At 38.6% G+C, this 19,658-nt stretch overlaps 1 protein-coding gene across 1 annotated transcript; it reads right to left on the bottom strand.

The window, feature by feature from the left end:
* Positions 1-515: 515 nt before the first annotated feature.
* On the bottom strand, positions 516-14,566 carry LOC136747142 (uncharacterized). Its single transcript, XM_066700094.1, has 26 exons — positions 14,444-14,566; positions 13,426-13,655; positions 13,171-13,319; positions 12,727-12,852; positions 12,467-12,628; positions 12,209-12,362; positions 11,938-12,062; positions 11,127-11,283; positions 10,641-10,738; positions 10,084-10,176; positions 8,048-8,106; positions 7,408-7,556; positions 6,921-7,069; positions 6,583-6,708; positions 6,060-6,221; positions 5,722-5,761; positions 4,743-4,932; positions 4,327-4,574; positions 3,965-4,113; positions 3,736-3,861; positions 3,156-3,317; positions 2,685-2,871; positions 2,079-2,203; positions 1,683-1,842; positions 1,350-1,453; positions 516-909 (listed from the first exon to the last, which is right to left on the bottom strand). Exons 1-26 carry the CDS (start codon positions 14,552-14,554, stop codon positions 806-808), a joined length of 3,645 nt encoding a protein of 1,214 aa, XP_066556191.1. The 5' UTR covers positions 14,555-14,566; the 3' UTR covers positions 516-805.
* Between the last annotated feature and the right edge of the window lie 5,092 nt (positions 14,567-19,658).

Raw genomic sequence — 19,658 nt, 5'->3', positions numbered from 1 at the left:
CTATAATTTGCTGCTGGTGATGTGCATTGGGAAATACAGTGCCATGAACCCATGAGGAAGGCTTGCCATGAACTTTTTGACCTTTGTGATCAAAGCATGAGTACATGCTCTCTGCCTTACTGAAACAGACACAATGTTTGTGTGCTATCACTGACCTTCCCTTTAGCAAAAGCCAGGAATGCAGTAGAAGGCACAATTAAAATCATGCTATAGTAGCTACATCTGAAAGTCTTTCATCTTGATTCGGCTGGATCTGTCCAAACAAATTCCAGTATGAAGCAATTCCTGATGTTAACAGATTCTGTTACTAATCAGGAGCATTCCAAATCTCCATCTCTATAATTCCTTCATACATGTTCTTGAAAAGCCTCTTTTGGGAACAAAATACTGAAAACATTCCTTAGTCTATGTATTTCAATGTATTTTATTATTATTATTATTATTATTATTATTATTATTATTATTATTATTATTATTATTTAATAAATAATTGACATCGATCTTTTGACATGGACATGGATAATTCTCTAAAAAGAGTGAAAATTTGCAATATGAAATCTTTCATATTACAAAAATATAGCCTATTTATCTTTTCAATGTTATGTGTTAACATTGTATGTGTTAATTTAATTCATAATGCACTTCTGATTAAATATAAAGCTGACTTTTTACAATTTTAAAATTGAAAGTCAAAGCCATATCTGTGTCAAATACTTTTGACATGTTTATGAAGATGACCATCCAGTAAAACTGAGTATATGCAGGATACATAATTCATCAGATCACAGCATGGGCTTCATACACTTTAGTAGCAATCCAGCCATCTGTAGTTTAGCAAAACCCGAGACACTGTTCTTGTCTGGTAGTTATACTTGGTCTGTCTGGGCCCATCTGAGAAGTACAGGTAACCTGCAGGACAAAGCAAACCACGTCAGAGCAAGTTCTCTACTAATTGGATATGAACTCTGTGACGCAGGGAAATTGTTGAAACATCCCATTGGTACACCGTTTTCACACTCTGGGGGTTCATATTGAAATCCACAAGTGCTACATACGAATGAGTCAGATCACTATATGCAAACACTTTAGGTGCTATTAATATACAGGTATAGACCATAAAAAGCAAAAAGTAGTGTTCCAAAACATATATTTTAAAAGTAATCTAGTGTAGCATTATTTTATCTATTTTTTATTTTCATGGTTCACACTGATTTTGTTTTTAACTTATGTGTCCAATACAATTACTTTCAAGGTGCCAGTTTCACAGAGAAGTAATGATCTGACTTTAAATGCTATTTCTCCACGATTCATAACATGATTCATAAACATTTACCCAGATTTGCACTAACCATAGTTCTCAAAGGCAGCATCAACTTTGGAACCAATTCCTGGGAAATCTGTCCGGATGTTTCTGGGACGCCTTCGGTCCATTTTCTTCCTTGTCTCATTGAACCTGGAACGATTTTGGTTTGAAATGTGATCAAATACCAAAGTAAGCCATAGAATAGACAAGTATATAACAAATATATATGCATATATATAATATATATACAGACAAGTATGTAACAAATATGGGTTCAACAGTTACATTTGACTAGGCTGTGTTTTTACTTTATGTGAAGCGCATGGAAGGTAACATGCAAAAGCAGGTTAATTTGCTATCAAGTGAAACTAGTGCTTACATCCAGTATTTGTCTCCCACAAAGAACAGTGTTCTCCTGCTCTCCTTGATGTGCACTGCAGAGTCGATTTTCATTACTGATCGAGGGAATCCAAACTCAGATATCCGCCTGGGGTAGTTCTGCAGCGTCTTGTGCCCACTGACCGCCCAGTAACGATCACCTGCAATCACATTCCATTATCTACAGGGGAAGAATGTGCTTTGACACAGTTATTTGTGATGTCAGGAGAAGACTGCTCACTAACTCCTACAATAAATATTTGAGTTCTGCACAAGTAAGGCTGTTGTATGATCCTTCCTCTCAGTACCATGGTACGAAGTTAAACGTGTTCAAAACAATAAACAGCAGATGAACAGATACATCGCATTTTTGGGATGTAATTAGCTTTAAACATACCTTTGAAAAAATATGCAGTTCTGCTTTCTGGGATTTCATATGCAGCATCTACAGAACTGATCTGAGGCCAGATGGACGTTATAGACATTAACTTAATGGCAGATAGGCTCTTTGTCCAGAAGAACCTGAAGGATGAGCAAAAACAAAACCAACCCAAATCTGTTAACATGAATGCAGCATTTCATGGGGGCAAAGAGAGGTGAGAGAGGATATTTACATCAATGTTTCTGCATTAAAGCCTGCTGTTTAAATTATTAAAATACCTTTGGCCTGGGATCATGCTTAGGTCTTGTTACAGGTGAAAGTAAAACATTTTGTTTCCATATGGGTTACAAAAGAGATGGATTGAAGAAAAGCCCTCTGTCACTTATTTAAAAAACCAGTGAGACAGTCATCCTATTGAATAAGCTTTATATAAGACAATGAAACACAGCAACAACACCATACACTTCTCCCTCACACGTATGACTGTAAACATCCACATGATTCCATCATAAGGACACACATGGTATTCACATCTAATTGAGGTTGAGATTACTTTTAAATAATATTACCAGTAGGCTAAATCTATATTTGGATATGAGACCAAGTCACAGCTTCACTCGCCTGTCTTTGAAGAAATAAAGCTCATTTCCCATTGAAGTAGCAGCGTCAAATGCCAGGTTGCGGTCACATTGTTCTGGAGGCCTGGGCACGGGGTCAGGATTGGGTTTGGGTTTGGGTTTGGGTCGCGGTTCTGGTTGTGGTTCTGGCTGTGGTTTAGGATCAGGCTTGTTAGTTGAAGTCCGCGAACCTTGATGTGAAAGGATAAAACAAGTATATATATATATATATATATATATATATATATATATATATATATATTTAAAATCAAGATTAAGATCATTTTTAATGTGAAAGAAATTTATATCTTATGTAAATTATTCATATAACATCTATAACAAAATAGACATTGCCTTTGGAACTGGGGAATTGCAATGCAAGAAAATATGCATTTAAAGAGATAATTTTTGCTGCCTATTGCTTTTGTAATTTAGTGCATAATGCTGTGTAAGTATTCGCATTTGCAGCAGTTACCATATAAAGCTTGGACGCCAAGCCTGTCATCTTTTGGAAGCTGGTACCCTCTGGTGTCCACATACTGGTAGGTCGGGTACATCAGAGCACTGCGGTCCCTGGAGTGGTCCAGTCCCAGCGCGTGGCCAAACTCATGGGCCGCCACTAGGAGCAGGTTCACCCCTGGAAGCACATTGAAGCAAGTACTTCACTTAGTGCCTGTACTAGCAGCTCTGTATTCACCCATGTGGCACCAAGAATGCCTATCCCTATTCACAGTATATATTTACAGAATATGTTAAGAACATTAAAGAAATTAGGAAATGTATGTAATCCAGCATTTTACCATGAAAGTAATATGAGCCATTTTGACTTGTTGTAGGCTCTGAGAATACCCCTCACCTAGCATTAAAATGGATATTTGTATATAATATGTTGTTCTAAATCCAACAAGAGATTTTGTCTTTAAGTATTAAGTAATGAATACTTATTATATAGTAAGTGTATGTCTATGGTTTTATTATTATTGTTATTATATATTTATATATTAGCAGACTCATTTACTCAGGGTGAGAATGTATGGTATGAATTGGAGCATTACCTTGAGAGCTGAGAGTCCAGGTTTCATCATCATCAAAATGCGTATCTCCTCCTTCGCCCGGCCCGGGGGAGGTGGCGTGTGCCAGGACGCCGTTGGGTCCATCAAAGGGGTAGAAATCTCCGTGGGCTGTGTTTGTGACCGAGAGGAGGTGGAGACTTAAGATGAATTAAAACCGGACTGATAAAACTCTTCATTGTGGTGATAAAAGCAAGCTGTCCCCCCCACTGACCTCCACCTTTAAACAGGATCATGATGTCAGCTGTGCCGCTGTCGATCTGCTTGAAATTCAGGGGAGTGACGTCACTGTACAGCCTGAAGGCCTGAGCGATGGCCATGTCCACCTCTCTCTTCCTCAGGTCAGGAGTGTACATTGTTATCCTTTGGAAAAAGAAGTGGAGACAAATAAAGGGTCACAGCAGGGAGGTTGTAATTTTTGTGTTAAATCAATATCACACAAGTTGACGCATGCATCTGTAAGTGTAGAATGTGTCAGCTTGTGTATGTATGTCAAAAATTATGGAAAGCTGCATTCTTCCAAAATTGTATTTCGTCACAAGAATGGAGTTGTGGAATGTATGAATTATATTATACCTGTAAGTAATAGGAGTTTTCTCCCACTTTAACTTCCCTTGAAAGTGGCTGTATCTGCTGATATCAGGAACTCCACATCGGGGTTTGTTCATCACCTCCAGTGTGTTGCTATCTAGTTGTCCAGTGACCTCCAGTCCGAAGAACTCTTGCATCAGCTCTAGGGTTGTCTTAAAGGGCTTCACAGAGACCCTACTTCTGCCTACAGGTGGACTCTTTCTCCCATCCACAAAGAACCGGGAGAGATATTCCTAGATACAGAACATTGGATTAATGACGTGTGTCCATTAAAAGGTAGTGCAGAATACACGTTTGGAATTGTATGATTACGTTCATGCATAGCATAAGCCATTTGAAGTGGATTCAAATTCAGCATCAGGAGAAATGAATTTGATGAATACATTTGTTAAATGCATTACCTCCGCTTTTTTTTGTTCTTCAATTCGGACCTGGAAAGTCTTTTCTTTTTCAGCCAACAAGCCATCATCTTTGGAACCAGGGGCAGCAAGAGCCGCCGCACTGATCAGGAGAAATAGTGCTGATGCCAAGAGGTGTCTCATGTCTTCCTCCCTCTCTCTCCGTTGACTGAGACACACTGATCTCTCAACTCTGTCCTCCAGATTTTATAGAATGCTTGTAGTGTGGGCATGGGTTACTTTTGTTTACCTAGCTGATGTCAGATGAATTCATCACATCTCATAACCCCCGATTATGCATTCCTGAATGTGTTCCTGCTTGCCCAGACCCTCTGGACAGCAACCCTGTCAACCTGATAAGAACCTTGTTCCATTATTCCACAGTGCGTATGTTGGTATCTGAACAGCAGGTATCTAAAATGAATAACGACGTGAATGAAGAAGAAAAAAAATCAAACCATTCATCATATTCCTGTTTTTGTATTTATTATTTTACAAAATCACACATGAAGCATATTTTGAAGTTATGAGCAACCTTTAATATTTGGATCACGTTACGCAAATATATACAGTACAATCCTTACTTCACGTTACACTTCAGTCATTTTATTACATATATGGGTAAATTAATCTGTACAAAAACATTTCATTTTACTTTAAAAAATCAGGGTGGTAAGAGTGGAGGAAACATTGATGTATCTTTCACTAACTACAAATTGGAGGCTTTGGTTATGAACGAAGTTTCCCTTTCCTTTTTCCTGAAAAACAAAATGTCACACTTTAATAATGAGTCCAGAAACATGTTGCATTGAAAACAAGAGAAGCATGTTATATGGGAGGGACACGCTTACCTCATTAAAATGTATTTTCATATTCATATTATAGGATATAAAGCTATAATGAAAGCTGTCACCACCAATGATGCTGATAAAGGCTAAGGTTCTATTGTCATATTTAAATTGATATTGCATATAAAGCTTACAACTTGGTGATCTTCTTGCTGCTGTATATAATTACACTGCCTGGGGGGGAAAGCAACCATTAGGCCTAGGCCTTAAGCCATGGACTCCCCAGAGAAGTATTTTCTCCTAAAACAATCTGCCCTCCTATAGGAGTTTTTGTTTTTCTCTCATCTGTTCCTAATTGTTTATTTTATTGTATTATTTGTTTGTTGAATATTAAGCTTTAAAGTGCTCTGTAGCTACTCTGTGAAGGGCGCTATATTAAATAAAAAATGATTGATTGATTGACACAAGCGAGGAGGAGGGGGTTGGGGGACCCTTAAAAGCTTAGTATAATTGCCAGCCAATCTGAACCCACCATAAAGTGCCTGGATCCCACTGGTGTCGTCCTGGGGAAGGCGGTATCGTACAGTATTTCTGTAGGAGTAGGTTGGGTACATCAACGCTTGTTTGTCTTGAGAGTGACCTAAACCCAGAGAATGTCCAAACTCGTGAGCAGCCACGAGGAACAGGTTAATTCCTGAAAATAAAAATAGAATCCACATAAGAAGTGGTAGTGAGTTTCGTGTAACTGGTTAAATTGTATGAGTTGGAAAATGACCACCATCAACAGAGGTCTAGGTTTCTTTTGTACTCAGCGGGAGAACACGTGAATCCTAACAATGCTACCTATATTAAAAATGGAAGGAGCTCTTGTTGCATTTCCTGTTTTTCGTGTTTTTCAATATTCTTTGATGTCTTGTCCGCTTAGATTGGCTGACTGAACATGGGCTTCAAGTCTTCAGGTCCATTAACTTTTGAGGTCAACAGACACCCTACTCCCTGTTTTTCTGACGGGTACGCGGAGTCCAGACGCTCAAAGCAGGCCAGTACAATCTTACCATTCTGCCCAAGCGTCCACTTTTCGTCGTTGTCAAAGTGGGCATCCCCTAGTATGCCGCTGCCAGGGGCGAAGGCGTGTGCGAGTTCTCCGCCAGGCCCGTCAAAAGGAGAGCCGTCACCATGACCTGCGACCAGCACAGAGCTCATAAATACATACTCCTCCTGCAGCTGTAAACATACGCTTTCAGATTAACTATGTACATGCTTGCCAGAGATGCACTGCAGGAATAATGAAGCTTTATAGGAAAACGATTAGCTAGTACGAAGCAATCGCACTGGCATTGACCTGTCCGAAAACAAAACACAACCCAGTGCAGAGTAAATTAATTTCACTTACTCCAAGAGGCAAATTTAATCATGATGTCTGCTTCCCCTCGGCGAATGGGAACGAATTTCAGAGGAGTTACTCTGCTCCACAGCCTGAAAGCCAGCTTGACTGTGATATCAACCAGTCTCTTATGGATAAGTGGTGTGTAGTTGAGAATCCTGTGTCACAGCAGTGAAGAAGGAAAGATCTGGGTTTTGGAGCAGTGATACTTCAAGCCACTACCTCCTCTCTAAATCCTGTGCAGCACTGTTCCCCCCGGTAGTCACACACAGCCCCCTAGTATCTATGTAGTCAGAATGTAGTCTTAAAAGTAGAAATATGTGAAAATTCATTATTAATAGTTCTTTGAAATTAAAACACCATAGGCGAGAAGAATATTTACTTTTTGATGTATGCACCAGATAACCTGAATACCCACCTGTAGGTTAACCTGTTTTTTGTCCATTTCGGTCTCCCTGGAAAGAAGCTGTAATTGCCCATCTCAGGTACACCACACCTGGGCTTCTTCATTATGGACAGGGTGTCCAAGTCCATTCGGCCGGTCACCTTCAGGCCAAAGAAGCGCTGCATCTCTCTTAGTTTCCCTTCCAAAGGATCGCTGCTTATAAACTCATCGGTGAAGTTATAAAACTTTTTTAAATAGAGCTATGGGAAAAGAAAACCATTTACTCCATAAACAGAGAATTTAAGGACCGCCGACTTCCATACACCGGTAAAGCTTTATTTGCTTTGTTTCTTCACAATTGTAGCTGTGCTGAGTTGCTGCCAGGTGAGAGGAACATCCAGGCAGTTTACAGACTGACACCCTTGTGCTTTTCAAATGCAGTTTATGCACAGAACTGAAGCACATTGGGTTTGACAGAAAAAAGACCCCTCAAAAATAAATGTCCTTATAAATGTGTCATTGTCTAGTGCTGGCTGTAAAGTCAGATATTTATAGAAATTATATTTTGAAAAATGCAGGCTTGATTTCTTCTGGTACACACTACACCATTCTTGTCAAAGTCGGACTTAAAGCTCAACAGGATTACCTACTATCTATAAGCCCCTTCATATTTCATACGACAATAATAACTCCTGCAAAACTTCACTATTTCTGAGCATTTGTATTTAAGTTTATAGGTATATACACGTACCATTGCATGGTTCAAGTCAATAGAATCCATCTCTTCAGGTTGTCCAGGGACTGGAAAGGCTGAAGTAAGCACTGTGTAGGCTAGTATTAATGCAACAAGCATCCCCAAAGCTTTCATTTTCACGAGCTGTGACTGAACTGTAAACATGAATCTACTTGTGACCCCTCTCGCAGAACTGGGAGGTTTTATATACCAGTCCACTCACCTTAAATGGTCATTACAAACAGTTAACATGACTCAGGTTTAGAAGGGGTGACTCTTTTTATAGGTCTTCCTTTTTTTTTTTTGCTTTAATTTTTTAATGTTGCCTACACTTGGGATGACCACTTTTTTTTTTTTTGTGATAATGACAGTGTTTTCTCAATAAAGGCTTCCTTAGTTTAATAAACAAATCAAGAAAGAAAGGAACCAAAAAAAAAAAACATGCATTTTAATCATATCAACTACATCCAAAAACCTTAAAGTGTAGTAAAATGTTGAACAAAAACTGAATAATTAAGTTTAGCTTTCTTATTTTAGGATGCAGTTGATAATACTATGGCTGTGGTGGATGCAGGTCTTACGTATATCGTGATAACCACACAGTTTGATCACGTAACGTAGTCTTTAAATCACGTATACATTAAATCACGTGTCATGAACTGCAACATGGATGTTCACTCTCACCCAGAACACATGCCTGTATGAGGTAGTACAATAACCACCCAGAAGATGGGGCCCTTTGCCTGATGAATTGCAAACACTTCAGTGTCCTGCAACATTTTTAGACGCAGCACTTACTTACAACATCTCATTATGGAAGTGGTCTATAATTGTGTTTATAGGGGATTTCGAAAGTATTACTCTGGGAGAGTAACTTCACAGGATGATTGATTTCTGTACATTGCATCTAGAATCACAGTGGCGTTGTTGTACAAGAGAACAGCGTGTTATTAGTCATGTTCTCTTGCAAGATCTATATTAATTATTCTTATTATTATAATATTGATTTATCACATTGGACATTTTCAAATATTGGTTTTTGTTCCAATTGAGCTCTCAATTACTTAATTTAACTCTTAAGTAACAATCTGCTTAGATTTGACTTTTGAAATTGTGTAACAAAACAGATGGTTCTTTAGTATTTGTAAAATTCTATACTTAAGTTAAAACCCCTACTGTTTAAAAAATGAAAATGCTCTGATTCAGACAATTATTAGTTCAATTAAGGGTTCAATTAAGTAACTGAGAGCTTGGCTGTAGCAAAAACCAGTAGGGTAGTGGCTCCTCCGGGACCAGGGCTGAGAACAAAGGGAAGCCCCTCCCACTAACTCATTCCATTTCCGGTTAAAGGTTACTTTTATTTGTTCTATTTAAAGATAATAATGACAGTCAAAAGCAATTTACCTTCTTACTAATGAGTCTATTTAACATATATCACTTAATTAACACAGATTAATCACACAAACAATAATTAAAGGTTTTGATTTCACATCTTTCCCCTTGTAACAACGTAAACACAATATCCCAGGGTTTGCCTTTAAATATCCGGTATAAATGGAGATACATATATATATTGTACACAAAGATTACAAAGCAAACATTATTTATAAACACATAACATGTTTTTTTATTCGTCCAAGATCACTTTTGTTTGTCAGTCAGTTCTGGTACTTTACAATATTCAGTGTTTACAGTCTATCATGAATATACCAATATATTGACAAGGCAAAGCATACAGCAGATGGAACATTCTTGCTTGAATTTCCACAACATTCATTTGGTTAATCAAAAGATATTTAATAACAGTAGGTGAGCAGGTGGAGGTCAGTCCATTTTAAGTACAATCAGCAGATAAACTGACAACAGGTTGCTTGGAGTGATTGTTACTCATTTTCTTTTTTGTTGATCAAGGAAAGACTCAAAAAGTTGGAGGAATGTTACTCATGTACGTATTGAGTTACTATAGATAACAGTAAGTGTTTGTGTGTGAAATCATTTGAAGCCCTGTCCTGTCAGGTTGTCCAGGACTCGGCGCTCTCACAGTTTGGCCTAGCAGAGCATCGCTGAGTTTTTCTGAGTGCTGATCACTTTTCTCTTATTCAGGTCGTATTCATACAGGAAGGGTCCATTGGAGAAGTAGGTCTTTCCTTTAAATCCAGAAAAAAACATGTGTTACATTCCAGCTCACTGTCTGATCATTTCCTCATACAAGTCCAGTTTAGGACACTTCTACCATGCAATAACTTTTCTTCCACCATATCTTTCATTTTCAGGGACTTGGTTTTGTGAAAATGTCCGCACCCCGGACATTCAGGGTTTAATACATATTAGGTTTACTGAAGGCTAGATTTGGAACTTCAGTAATGATTTAACTATTTATGTGAATAAATGTTAAGATTAAGATGGTCATTATTTCCACAAAACATGCAACGTTAACAGCTCTAATATATTTTTACTTCTTCTTAACTTTCTACTGTTAACCTTCTTCCCCTACTGTTACCATGCTTTCACAGACAGGAAAGGTGAAAAATGTATATTCATAATTGTTGACACATAATAGAACAAAGATCAGTAAGAGCAAACTAACAAAAATAAACAACAAGAAACATACCTGCTATTTGAAAGGCAGCATCAATCTTTGGTTCAATTCCTGGGAAGGCATCTTGAATGTACTGACTGGGCTCAAGTCTCCACTTAAGTGGATTGAAGCTAAACAAAATAAGAGCTGTTTAATTTGGATGGTCCAGGATAACCTTTAACTTAAACTCAAAACACTTGCCTGAAATGATTATGCTTTGTTAAGGCTGTCTTTAGAATAACAGTAGAGATTAATACTTAAATCTGAAAAACAGTTTAACTAATTAATCAGCAATTTTAGGAATGAAATGACAGAAGCTTCATCTTCACACATAGTCATATTATGGAGGTATTAACTAAATTATTTAATTATTCATCAATGATACATATTTAAGAAAATGTAAAACCTTATTTGTCACTCGATTGCACAATTGTATTAATCTGATCAATCTTATTTTTAAGCAGTGTTTAATGGCATAGGTGAATGTATCAATGCTTATGTAAGAGAGGTCTACTTCACCTGTAGTATGTATCCCCCACAAAGAACAGTGTCCTTCCTGTCTGTGCAATGTGGACGGCTGCGTCAATTTTTGTCACATTTCGTGGAAATCCCATTGAATAAATGCTGAGCCGTAATAGTTTTCTCGCAAAAGGGATGCTATTATATACATTTGTATCTGCATTAAAGAGAAGAAAGACATGTTGTATAAGCCAACATGCAGTGTTGAGTGTGCATAAAATGAAATTGGACAGTCGTCTTTTAAGCACTTGTGATATATCTGTTTCTATTTCATGCAGAGAATGATTTGACTATTCCATGTTTACTTTTAAGGAATAAGTAGAAGTAATAGTTCATAATATCTGCAACAGTTTTCATTTAATTTTCAAATAAATCAGTGCAAAATGACCAGAACATTGACAACATCCTAATTTCCTAACCCTGACAGGAGTAATTTTCCTTCTACACGTTTAAACAGGAATAGTCTGGTTAGTAATAGACACCTTGATTTCCACCCACTGACAGTTCACAGCACAAATCAAACCCATTGTGCAGATTGCTCCTGCCGTGAGGTGTAAAATACATTAGTCTGAATGAAATCAAAACACTGACCCACCTGCTAATCACAAGCTACAGTGGTTATAAATATATAATATTTATGAATAGAAGAAAGAAGCATCTTACAAAAATGAAGCCACCACTAAGATCAGGTTTGTAGTTTTCTATTAGCACGTGGGTCAACGTTTTGATTCTGTTCCAGCCATTGTCCTTCTTATTGTCCATGCCCATTTTCCAGTGTCAGTGTTTGGAACCTCAGAGACTAAAAACTCACTTTTTATGACAAAGGTGACTCCACCAAAGTCATAAGCAGCATCAACATCTGTTGGCCGGCCGGGCAAGCTAGCTTTGATGGACTCCTTGGTTACTGTCCCATCTCTCTTTTTACGCCAAATGTCACTGAAAATGGTCAAGATAAGATTGATGAGGAAATTGTTGTTTCGGAGGTAGACAAGCATTTAAGCATGAAAGCCTGTTCAGAAAACTATGCACTTAGACACTGTGCTTTGGTGAGATAACACAGAATTATATCCCAGAGCCTCTACCTGCCCTTGAAGAAAAGCAGGTCACTATTATAAAAAGCCACAGCATCCAAGGTCAAATCTGTGTCACAGCTGCCAGGCCTGGAAGTTGGAGTATTCTTGGGGGACGTTCCCACTGATGGCTTGGCTGTAGTCGCTGGAGAGTTGACAGGTTTTCCTGAGGATTTAAAGTCAAGTGTAATCAGGAATGGTTCTCATCCTGAAGCTCAATGATCAGGCCTTAAAATTGTCATAGAGCAAGAGAGGATTCTGTGCACCTACCATATATAGACTGGATTCCTTTGACGTCATCAGCGGGAAGCGTGTATCCGTCTGTGTTGACATACTGGTATGTGGGATACATCAGAGCAGTGGGATCATTGGAGTGGTCGAGCCCCATAGCGTGTCCGAATTCATGGGCAGCAACGAGGAACAAATTGAAATCTGTTGAGAAACAAGTTAGTACATGTTAGGCTTGTGAAACACCCAGGCAACACCCACATATTATGATTCCCCTTGAACCCCATAGAGTTTGGATTTACTTTTCGATGTCGTTGTCCAACTTTCATCTTCATCAAAGTGAGCATCCCCTCCAATATCACTTCCAGGAGAGAAGGCATGAGCTAGCGTTCCACTGGGTCCATCAAAGGGATAAAAGTCTCCATGGCCTGAGGAACAAAAGATCCAGTAATTCCAGGGTTACTTTGTGGGGCTGACAGCATTCATGAGATATCACACACTGTTATGAAATAATTTATGTTCTTGCTTATTCTTACAGGTGTATTGACAATGATAGGCCTCTTTGTGGTGATGTATTCAAAGGAACATTGAGAAGCCATGACGTAATTTCAAAAGCTTGTGATTACCAGCATCATACATGTGGTATTTTGCTTTGTTTCTGATCGAGTACCACCAGTGAAATTACATCCTGTAATGTGGTAGTTCTGCGCACAGTGTAGGTACACCTCACTGGTTTGTAAACTCACTTCCACGGCCGAAGGAGATCATGATGTCGGCCGTTCCACTAGTGATCTTTTTAAAGGTCAGCGTCGAGGCGTCGCTCCACAGCTTCAAGGCCTGGTCTATGGCTCTGTCCACGTCCTGTGTGCTCAGGTCAGGTGTGTAGTTTACAATTCTGTCAGAAGCACAGAAATAAAGATATCAATGACCTGAAGTAACCAAGTAACCTTTTATGATGTCTAAGACCAGGGATGCATACAATCATTTTTAAAGAAGCTTGCCTGTAGGTCACTGGGGTTGTGCTCCATTTGGCATTGTTTTCGAAAGCGCTGTATCTGGCCACATCTGACACCCCACAGCGCGGCTTCTTCATCACCTCTATGGTCTCAGAGTCCAGTTTGCCCGTCACTTTGAGATGAAAGAACTTCTGCATCTCTTTCAGCTTCTCCTCAACAGGGTTGATCCCCACTCCTCGACCCTTCTTCAGCTTGTAGAAATGCTTCAGGTATTCCTATGGGACAAATACATGACGAAGAAACCAAACATGCTAAACACTATAGGCTAAACCCACACAATATAATTATATTAAAAGTACATGTATACTTTCTTATTCCAGATCAGTATAAAATTGTATACATGTATATACTTTCATATCTCTTAAACTGATAACATGACAAGGAAAATATTAAATGTGTGAATTAGTTGTGGTTTAGTAAGGGGCTGAAGAATACATAATTTGAATATGCATATGTGTAATAGTTTTTTTAACTTTCATCAACTAATTTTCTTTAATGCCAAAGATGATTCAAATAGACTCAAGCTGTTTTGAAGCTTAATTGGTAATGATAATAAAAATGTACATGTTTTTTGCAGCAGGCACTTCACTATATCAGTTAAATGAAAACTATATTGGTAACAAACAAGCTTTAAACTTGTGATGTAATGGAATTGATTCTTCACTTTAAAGGTTTACATTTTAGGATCAATTGCTGCAGTTTCCTTCATTTAATATACCCATTCTGCAGTCTTATTAGAAACATCACTTTATGTATGCATTAAGTTACTCTAACCCATAATCTTAAGTACACAAAATTGGACTGAAGATTAATAAGCACAAATGTACGCCTCTAAATAATATCTGCTCTTTTTTTTCCTTCATGGCACAATCGCCCGTCTTCAAATACAAATTGGAACACGCTCCTGTCTCCATGGTGTGGAAAACATTTAAATGTAAAGAAAATAAATGAACATAAATCTCCTTCTCCTACACATTCACGATCATTCATTTCTTCAGCTCACCTCTGCAAGGAGTTCATCGTCCTCTACTGCCTTCTCAGTGGGGGCTGCAGCTGAAAGTGCAATGCAAACTGAGGCAATAAGCGCCACACACTGAAGATACTGGGCCATCATCCCGACTCTCTCCTCTTCTCTCTCACCTGTGAGTCCTCTGTTTTTATAGCCAACTGCTTTCACAATACTTGTTAGTATGGTGACTCACTGGCTACATTCCACATGGCAGCAGGAGATTGTTCCACAGTAGATTTCATTTTGTTTTTGTTTGGATAATCTGGTCATAAACTCATTAATAACAGTGTGGAGAGCTCATTTTACAGGTTGTAGGCATGATATTTTTGATTGGTTGAGAGTTGAGGATTAAAATGCAAGGGCAACAATTCCCTGTCTGATGGTCTTGTCTTCTATGTATCTGAGTAACACACAACTGGGCCAGGCTAAGGCTCGTTCTAAGGATAATGTCTGAGTATATTGAAATACTCAAATGTGCCTTAGTCAAGTTGCATTTGCTTGCTCAACCCATGAAACATCAATGTGCCTCAGTAACTCATCCCTAAGACCATCTTATCCTTTCATTCCATTCTCTTTTTCTAGACAACCAAGGGGCCCAAGGGCAAGTGGCGCTCCTTGTTTTTGTTCCACTTCTGCTCTCAGTTGCTTTAATTGGTAAATTAACATACATAATTATATTAAATAATATATGTAAATGTTAATTGAATGAGAAACCCAAGGTTACAAGACAGATTTTAGCTAATGGAGAGATGGTTTCTTTCAAATCCGCTTTAATATGACAAGAAGGATATGTGTGTGTGTGCGTGCGTGTGCGTGTGTGTGTGAGTGTTTGTACACAAAAAATAAAAACATGCAATGTGAAGGCTGTAATTTTTTACATTACATTTGCAGGCATTACTGCTGGGCCTTTTTGTGAAATCATGCTATGATTTTTTAAGTATTCACAGTAAACCTATATGTTTCCCCTTTACTTTCATGTCCTGTTGGCTGTGGAATGCAAGGAAGTTGCTACGTTTGAGTGGCTTATGCTTTGAGGAGCTGCTGGACATTTTAGTATTTGCCTTAGGGAAGCTTTCCTAGCTGAAGCTAAACAGATGAAGGTGACTAAGCAGGTATTCCATAATAGTATGTGAAACTATTGTAATTGATTTACTCATTAGGCAATGGAGAAATTACCAGTATTGGTAATTGTGTAATCTTGGAGATATTTCCTTGTTAAACACTTTACATGCGCCTCTCTTTAAATGCTTTTGTCATTCACACTGTTTTGAATATTTTGTACACCTTCGCCTATGAGCAAACTGAGTGATGAGAGCAAACTGAGCAGAGCATTGTTCCATTTGTTATACTTATTAATTCACATATATTTACCTCCACTAGTGCAACCAGGAAGTTCCTAAATGGGAAAAGGTCAAATGAAGGCCTTTTTATGATGTTTAACCACCACTAACTGTAGCACATTATTAAGTCAAATATTATAAAAAGCCTTGTAGTAAAAATATTTTTAGTCACATTTATCTCACAAAATGTATACATTTAAACTGATATTTATAATTGAATTTCTGCGTAGATGTTTTATTTTCGTTTAATCTTTGCTGACACATTTTCTGTGCACTAGTTTCCACCCCCAGTCCCGGTTTCAACACTTGAGAACACTCGCTCGTCTTCCTACGTTAAACACATTCAGGAGCCTTGGTTGTGAAATGCTAATTTACATGATTAGTCCTGCGTTTATGGAAAACGCCCCTCAATCTGGACCAAAATCAACCTGGTGTGCTGATTGTTTTAACAGCAGTGCCGATCAGGTGGCCTTAAGTTGTGAATCATGGTATGGGGGCCAAATGTAAAACAGCGCACACTTTTTCCGAGTGTTATTTTTCACACATTTAACTTAAACCTTGTGTTTTTTTCCACATTTATAAAGATTTAGTTTTTTTTTATAAATACTTAAATAAATGCTTAATCTCCTTTTTTGAATTTGTTTTATCGTTTAATTAAATGTTTAACTGAATCCTAAATCTCTGAGTCACAAAATAAATTAATAGTTTTTAAATAAATATTAAGTCTAAATATAAATGTTAAATATAAAGCAATCAATCAATCAGATTCCAAACTCTCCACCATGGCCAAGACCAAAGAGCTGTCCAAGGATGTCAGGGACAAGATTGTAGAGCTACACAAGGCTGGAATGGGCTACAAGACCATCGCCAAGCAGCTTGGTGAGAAGGTGACAACAGTTGGTGCGATTATTCGCAAATGGAAGAAACACAAAATAACTGTCAGCCTCCCGTCAAATCTTGGATGAGAACCTCCTTCCCTCAGCCAGGGCATTGAAAATGGGTCGTGGATGGTATTCCAGCATGACAATGACCCAAAACACACAGCCAAGGCAACAAAGGAGTGGCTCAAGAAGAAGCACATTAAGGTCCTGGAGTGGCCTAGCCAGTCTCCAGACCTTAATCCCATAGAAAATCTGTGGAGGGAGCTGAAGGTTTGAGTTGCCAAACGTCAGCCTCGAAACCTTAATGACTTGGAGAGGATCTGCAGAGAGGAGTGAGACAAAATCCCTCCTGAGATGTGTGCAAACCTGGTGGCCAACTACAAGAAACGTCTGACCTCTGTGATTGCCAACAAGGGTTTTGCCACCAAGTACAAAGTCGAAGGGGTCAAATACTTATTTCACTCATTAACATGCAAATCAATTTATAACTTTTTTGAAATGCGTTTTTCTGGATTGTTTTGCTGTTATTCTGTCTCTCACTGTTAAAATACACCTACCATTAAAATTATAGACTGACCATTTCTTTGTCAGTGGGCAAACGTACAAAATCAGCAGGGGATCAAATACTTTTTCCCTCACTGTAGCTAACATGCAAATGTAGCCCCGCCCCTCCGGTGAGTCAGCCTTTTTAAAGGTCTTTTTCACGCTGAGCGGCTGGTCGTCTTCCCTCTGCTTTGTGCCGACATTGTACAGTCAGTGTTTGTTAGCAACACAAACTGTCTGCGACATCAGGCACTTCAACGCCTGACTGCGCGGATATTCCGCATCACAGCCTGAAGCCTCGCAGCCGCGCTTTCAGCTGCGGAAACCGCTTTGGTGACACACGGGCTTAAAGGTTCAAACGGTTCAGCTTCATTAGTGCTTAGCAAGCGCAGCTCACAAAGCCCCGTTTTTCTGTTATGAAATTAACTTTGTTAACTGAAATTAAAAACATGTTGAAACTTCATAAATGCATATCTTACGAGCCATTCTGAATTAAACTCTCACGATCTTTCATATATTGAGTGTTTTATACACGAGTATCCCACAATGCATCTGGATACAGGCATGACCGGCCACTCTCACAGTGCGCTGCTTCAGTGAGTGACCACTGATGAGCAGGACTGTGTTATTTAGTATAAATCCAATATGAGTGACCACTGATGAGCAGGACTGTGTTATTTAGTATAAATCCAATATGAGTGACCACTGATGAGCAGGACTGTGTTATTTATTATCCATCCAATATGAGTGACCACTGATGAGCAGGACTGTGTGTTATTTATTATCCATCCAATATGAGTGACCACTGATGAGCAGGACTGTGTGTTATTTATTATCCATCCAATATGAGTGACCACTGATGAGCAGGACTGTGTGTTATTTATTATCCATCCAATACGAGTGACCACTGATGAGCAGGACTGTGTGTTATTTATTATCCATCCAATATGAGTGACCACTGATGAGCAGGACTGTGTGTTATTTATTATCCATCCAATATGAGTGACCACTGATGAGCAGGACTGTGTGTTATTTATTATCCATCCAATATGAGTGACCACTGATGAGCAGGACTGTGTGTTATTTATTATCCATCCAATATGAGTGACCACTGATGAGCAGGACTGTGTGTTATTTATTATCCATCCAATATGAGTGACCACTGATGAGCAGGACTGTGTGTTATTTATTATCCATCCAATATGAGTGACCACTGATGAGCAGGACTGTGTGTTATTTATTATCCATCCAATATGAGTGACCACTGATGAGCAGGACTGTGTGTTATTTATTATCCATCCAATATGAGTGACCACTGATGAGCAGGGCTGTGTGTTATTTATTATCCATCCAATATGAGTGACCACTGATGAGCAGGGCTGTGTGTTATTAATTATCCATCCAATATGAGTGACCACTGATGAGCAGGACTGTGTGTTATTTATTATCCATCCAATATGAGTGACCACTGATGAGCAGGACTGTGTGTTATTTATTATCCATCCAATATGAGTGACCACTGATGAGCAGGACTGTGTGTTATTTATTATCCATCCAATATGAGTGACCACTGATGAGCAGGACTGTGTGTTATTTATTATCCATCCAATATGAGTGACCACTGATGAGCAGGACTGTGTGTTATTTATTATCCATCCAATATGAGTGACCACTGATGAGCAGGACTGTGTGTTACTTATTATCCATCCAATATGAGTGACCACTGATGAGCAGGACTGTGTGTTATTTATTATCCATCCAATATGAGTGACCACTGATGAGCAGGGCTGTGTGTTATTAATTATCCATCCAATATGAGTGACCACTGATGAGCAGGACTGTGTGTTATTTATTATCCATCCAATATGAGTGACCACTGATGAGCAGGACTGTGTGTTATTTATTATCCATCCAATATGAGTGACCACTGATGAGCAGGACTGTGTGTTATTTATTATCCATCCAATATGAGTGACCACTGATGAGCAGGACTGTGTGTTATTTATTATCCATCCAATATGAGTGACCACTGATGAGCAGGACTGTGTGTTATTTATTATCCATCCAATATGAGTGACCACTGATGAGCAGGACTGTGTGTTATTTATTATCCATCCAATATGAGTGATCACTGATGAGCAGGACTGTGTGTTATTTATTATCCATCCAATATGAGTGACCACTGATGAGCAGGACTGTGTGTTATTTATTATCCATCCAATATGAGTGACCACTGATGAGCAGGACTGTGTGTTATTTATTATCCATCCAATATGAGTGACCACTGATGAGCAGGACTGTGTGTTATTTATTATCCATCCAATATGAGTGACCACTGATGAGCAGGACTGTGTGTTATTTATTATCCATCCAATATGAGTGACCACTGATGAGCAGGACTGTGTGTTATTTATTATCCATCCAATATGAGTGACCACTGATGAG

Source organism: Amia ocellicauda, chromosome 3 (genome assembly GCF_036373705.1).
Source record: "Amia ocellicauda isolate fAmiCal2 chromosome 3, fAmiCal2.hap1, whole genome shotgun sequence".
Classification (NCBI taxonomy): Eukaryota; Metazoa; Chordata; class Actinopteri; order Amiiformes; family Amiidae; genus Amia; species Amia ocellicauda.
Note: the sequence above shows the minus strand (reverse complement) of the source record. Positions and strands in the feature narration are given on the sequence as shown.

Coding starts and splice junctions, on each gene's coding strand:
- LOC136747142 (XM_066700094.1), bottom strand. CDS start 14,554: ATGATGGCCCAGTATCTTCAGTGTGTGGCGCTTATTGCCTCAGTTTGC. Junction 7,070..7,407: donor TCCATAATGAAGAAGCCCAG/GTGTGGTGTACC, acceptor GCTGTGACACAG/GATTCTCAACTACACACCAC. Junction 5,762..6,059: donor TGGGATCCAGGCACTTTATG/GTGGGTTCAGAT, acceptor TTTCCCCCCCAG/GCAGTGTAATTATATACAGC.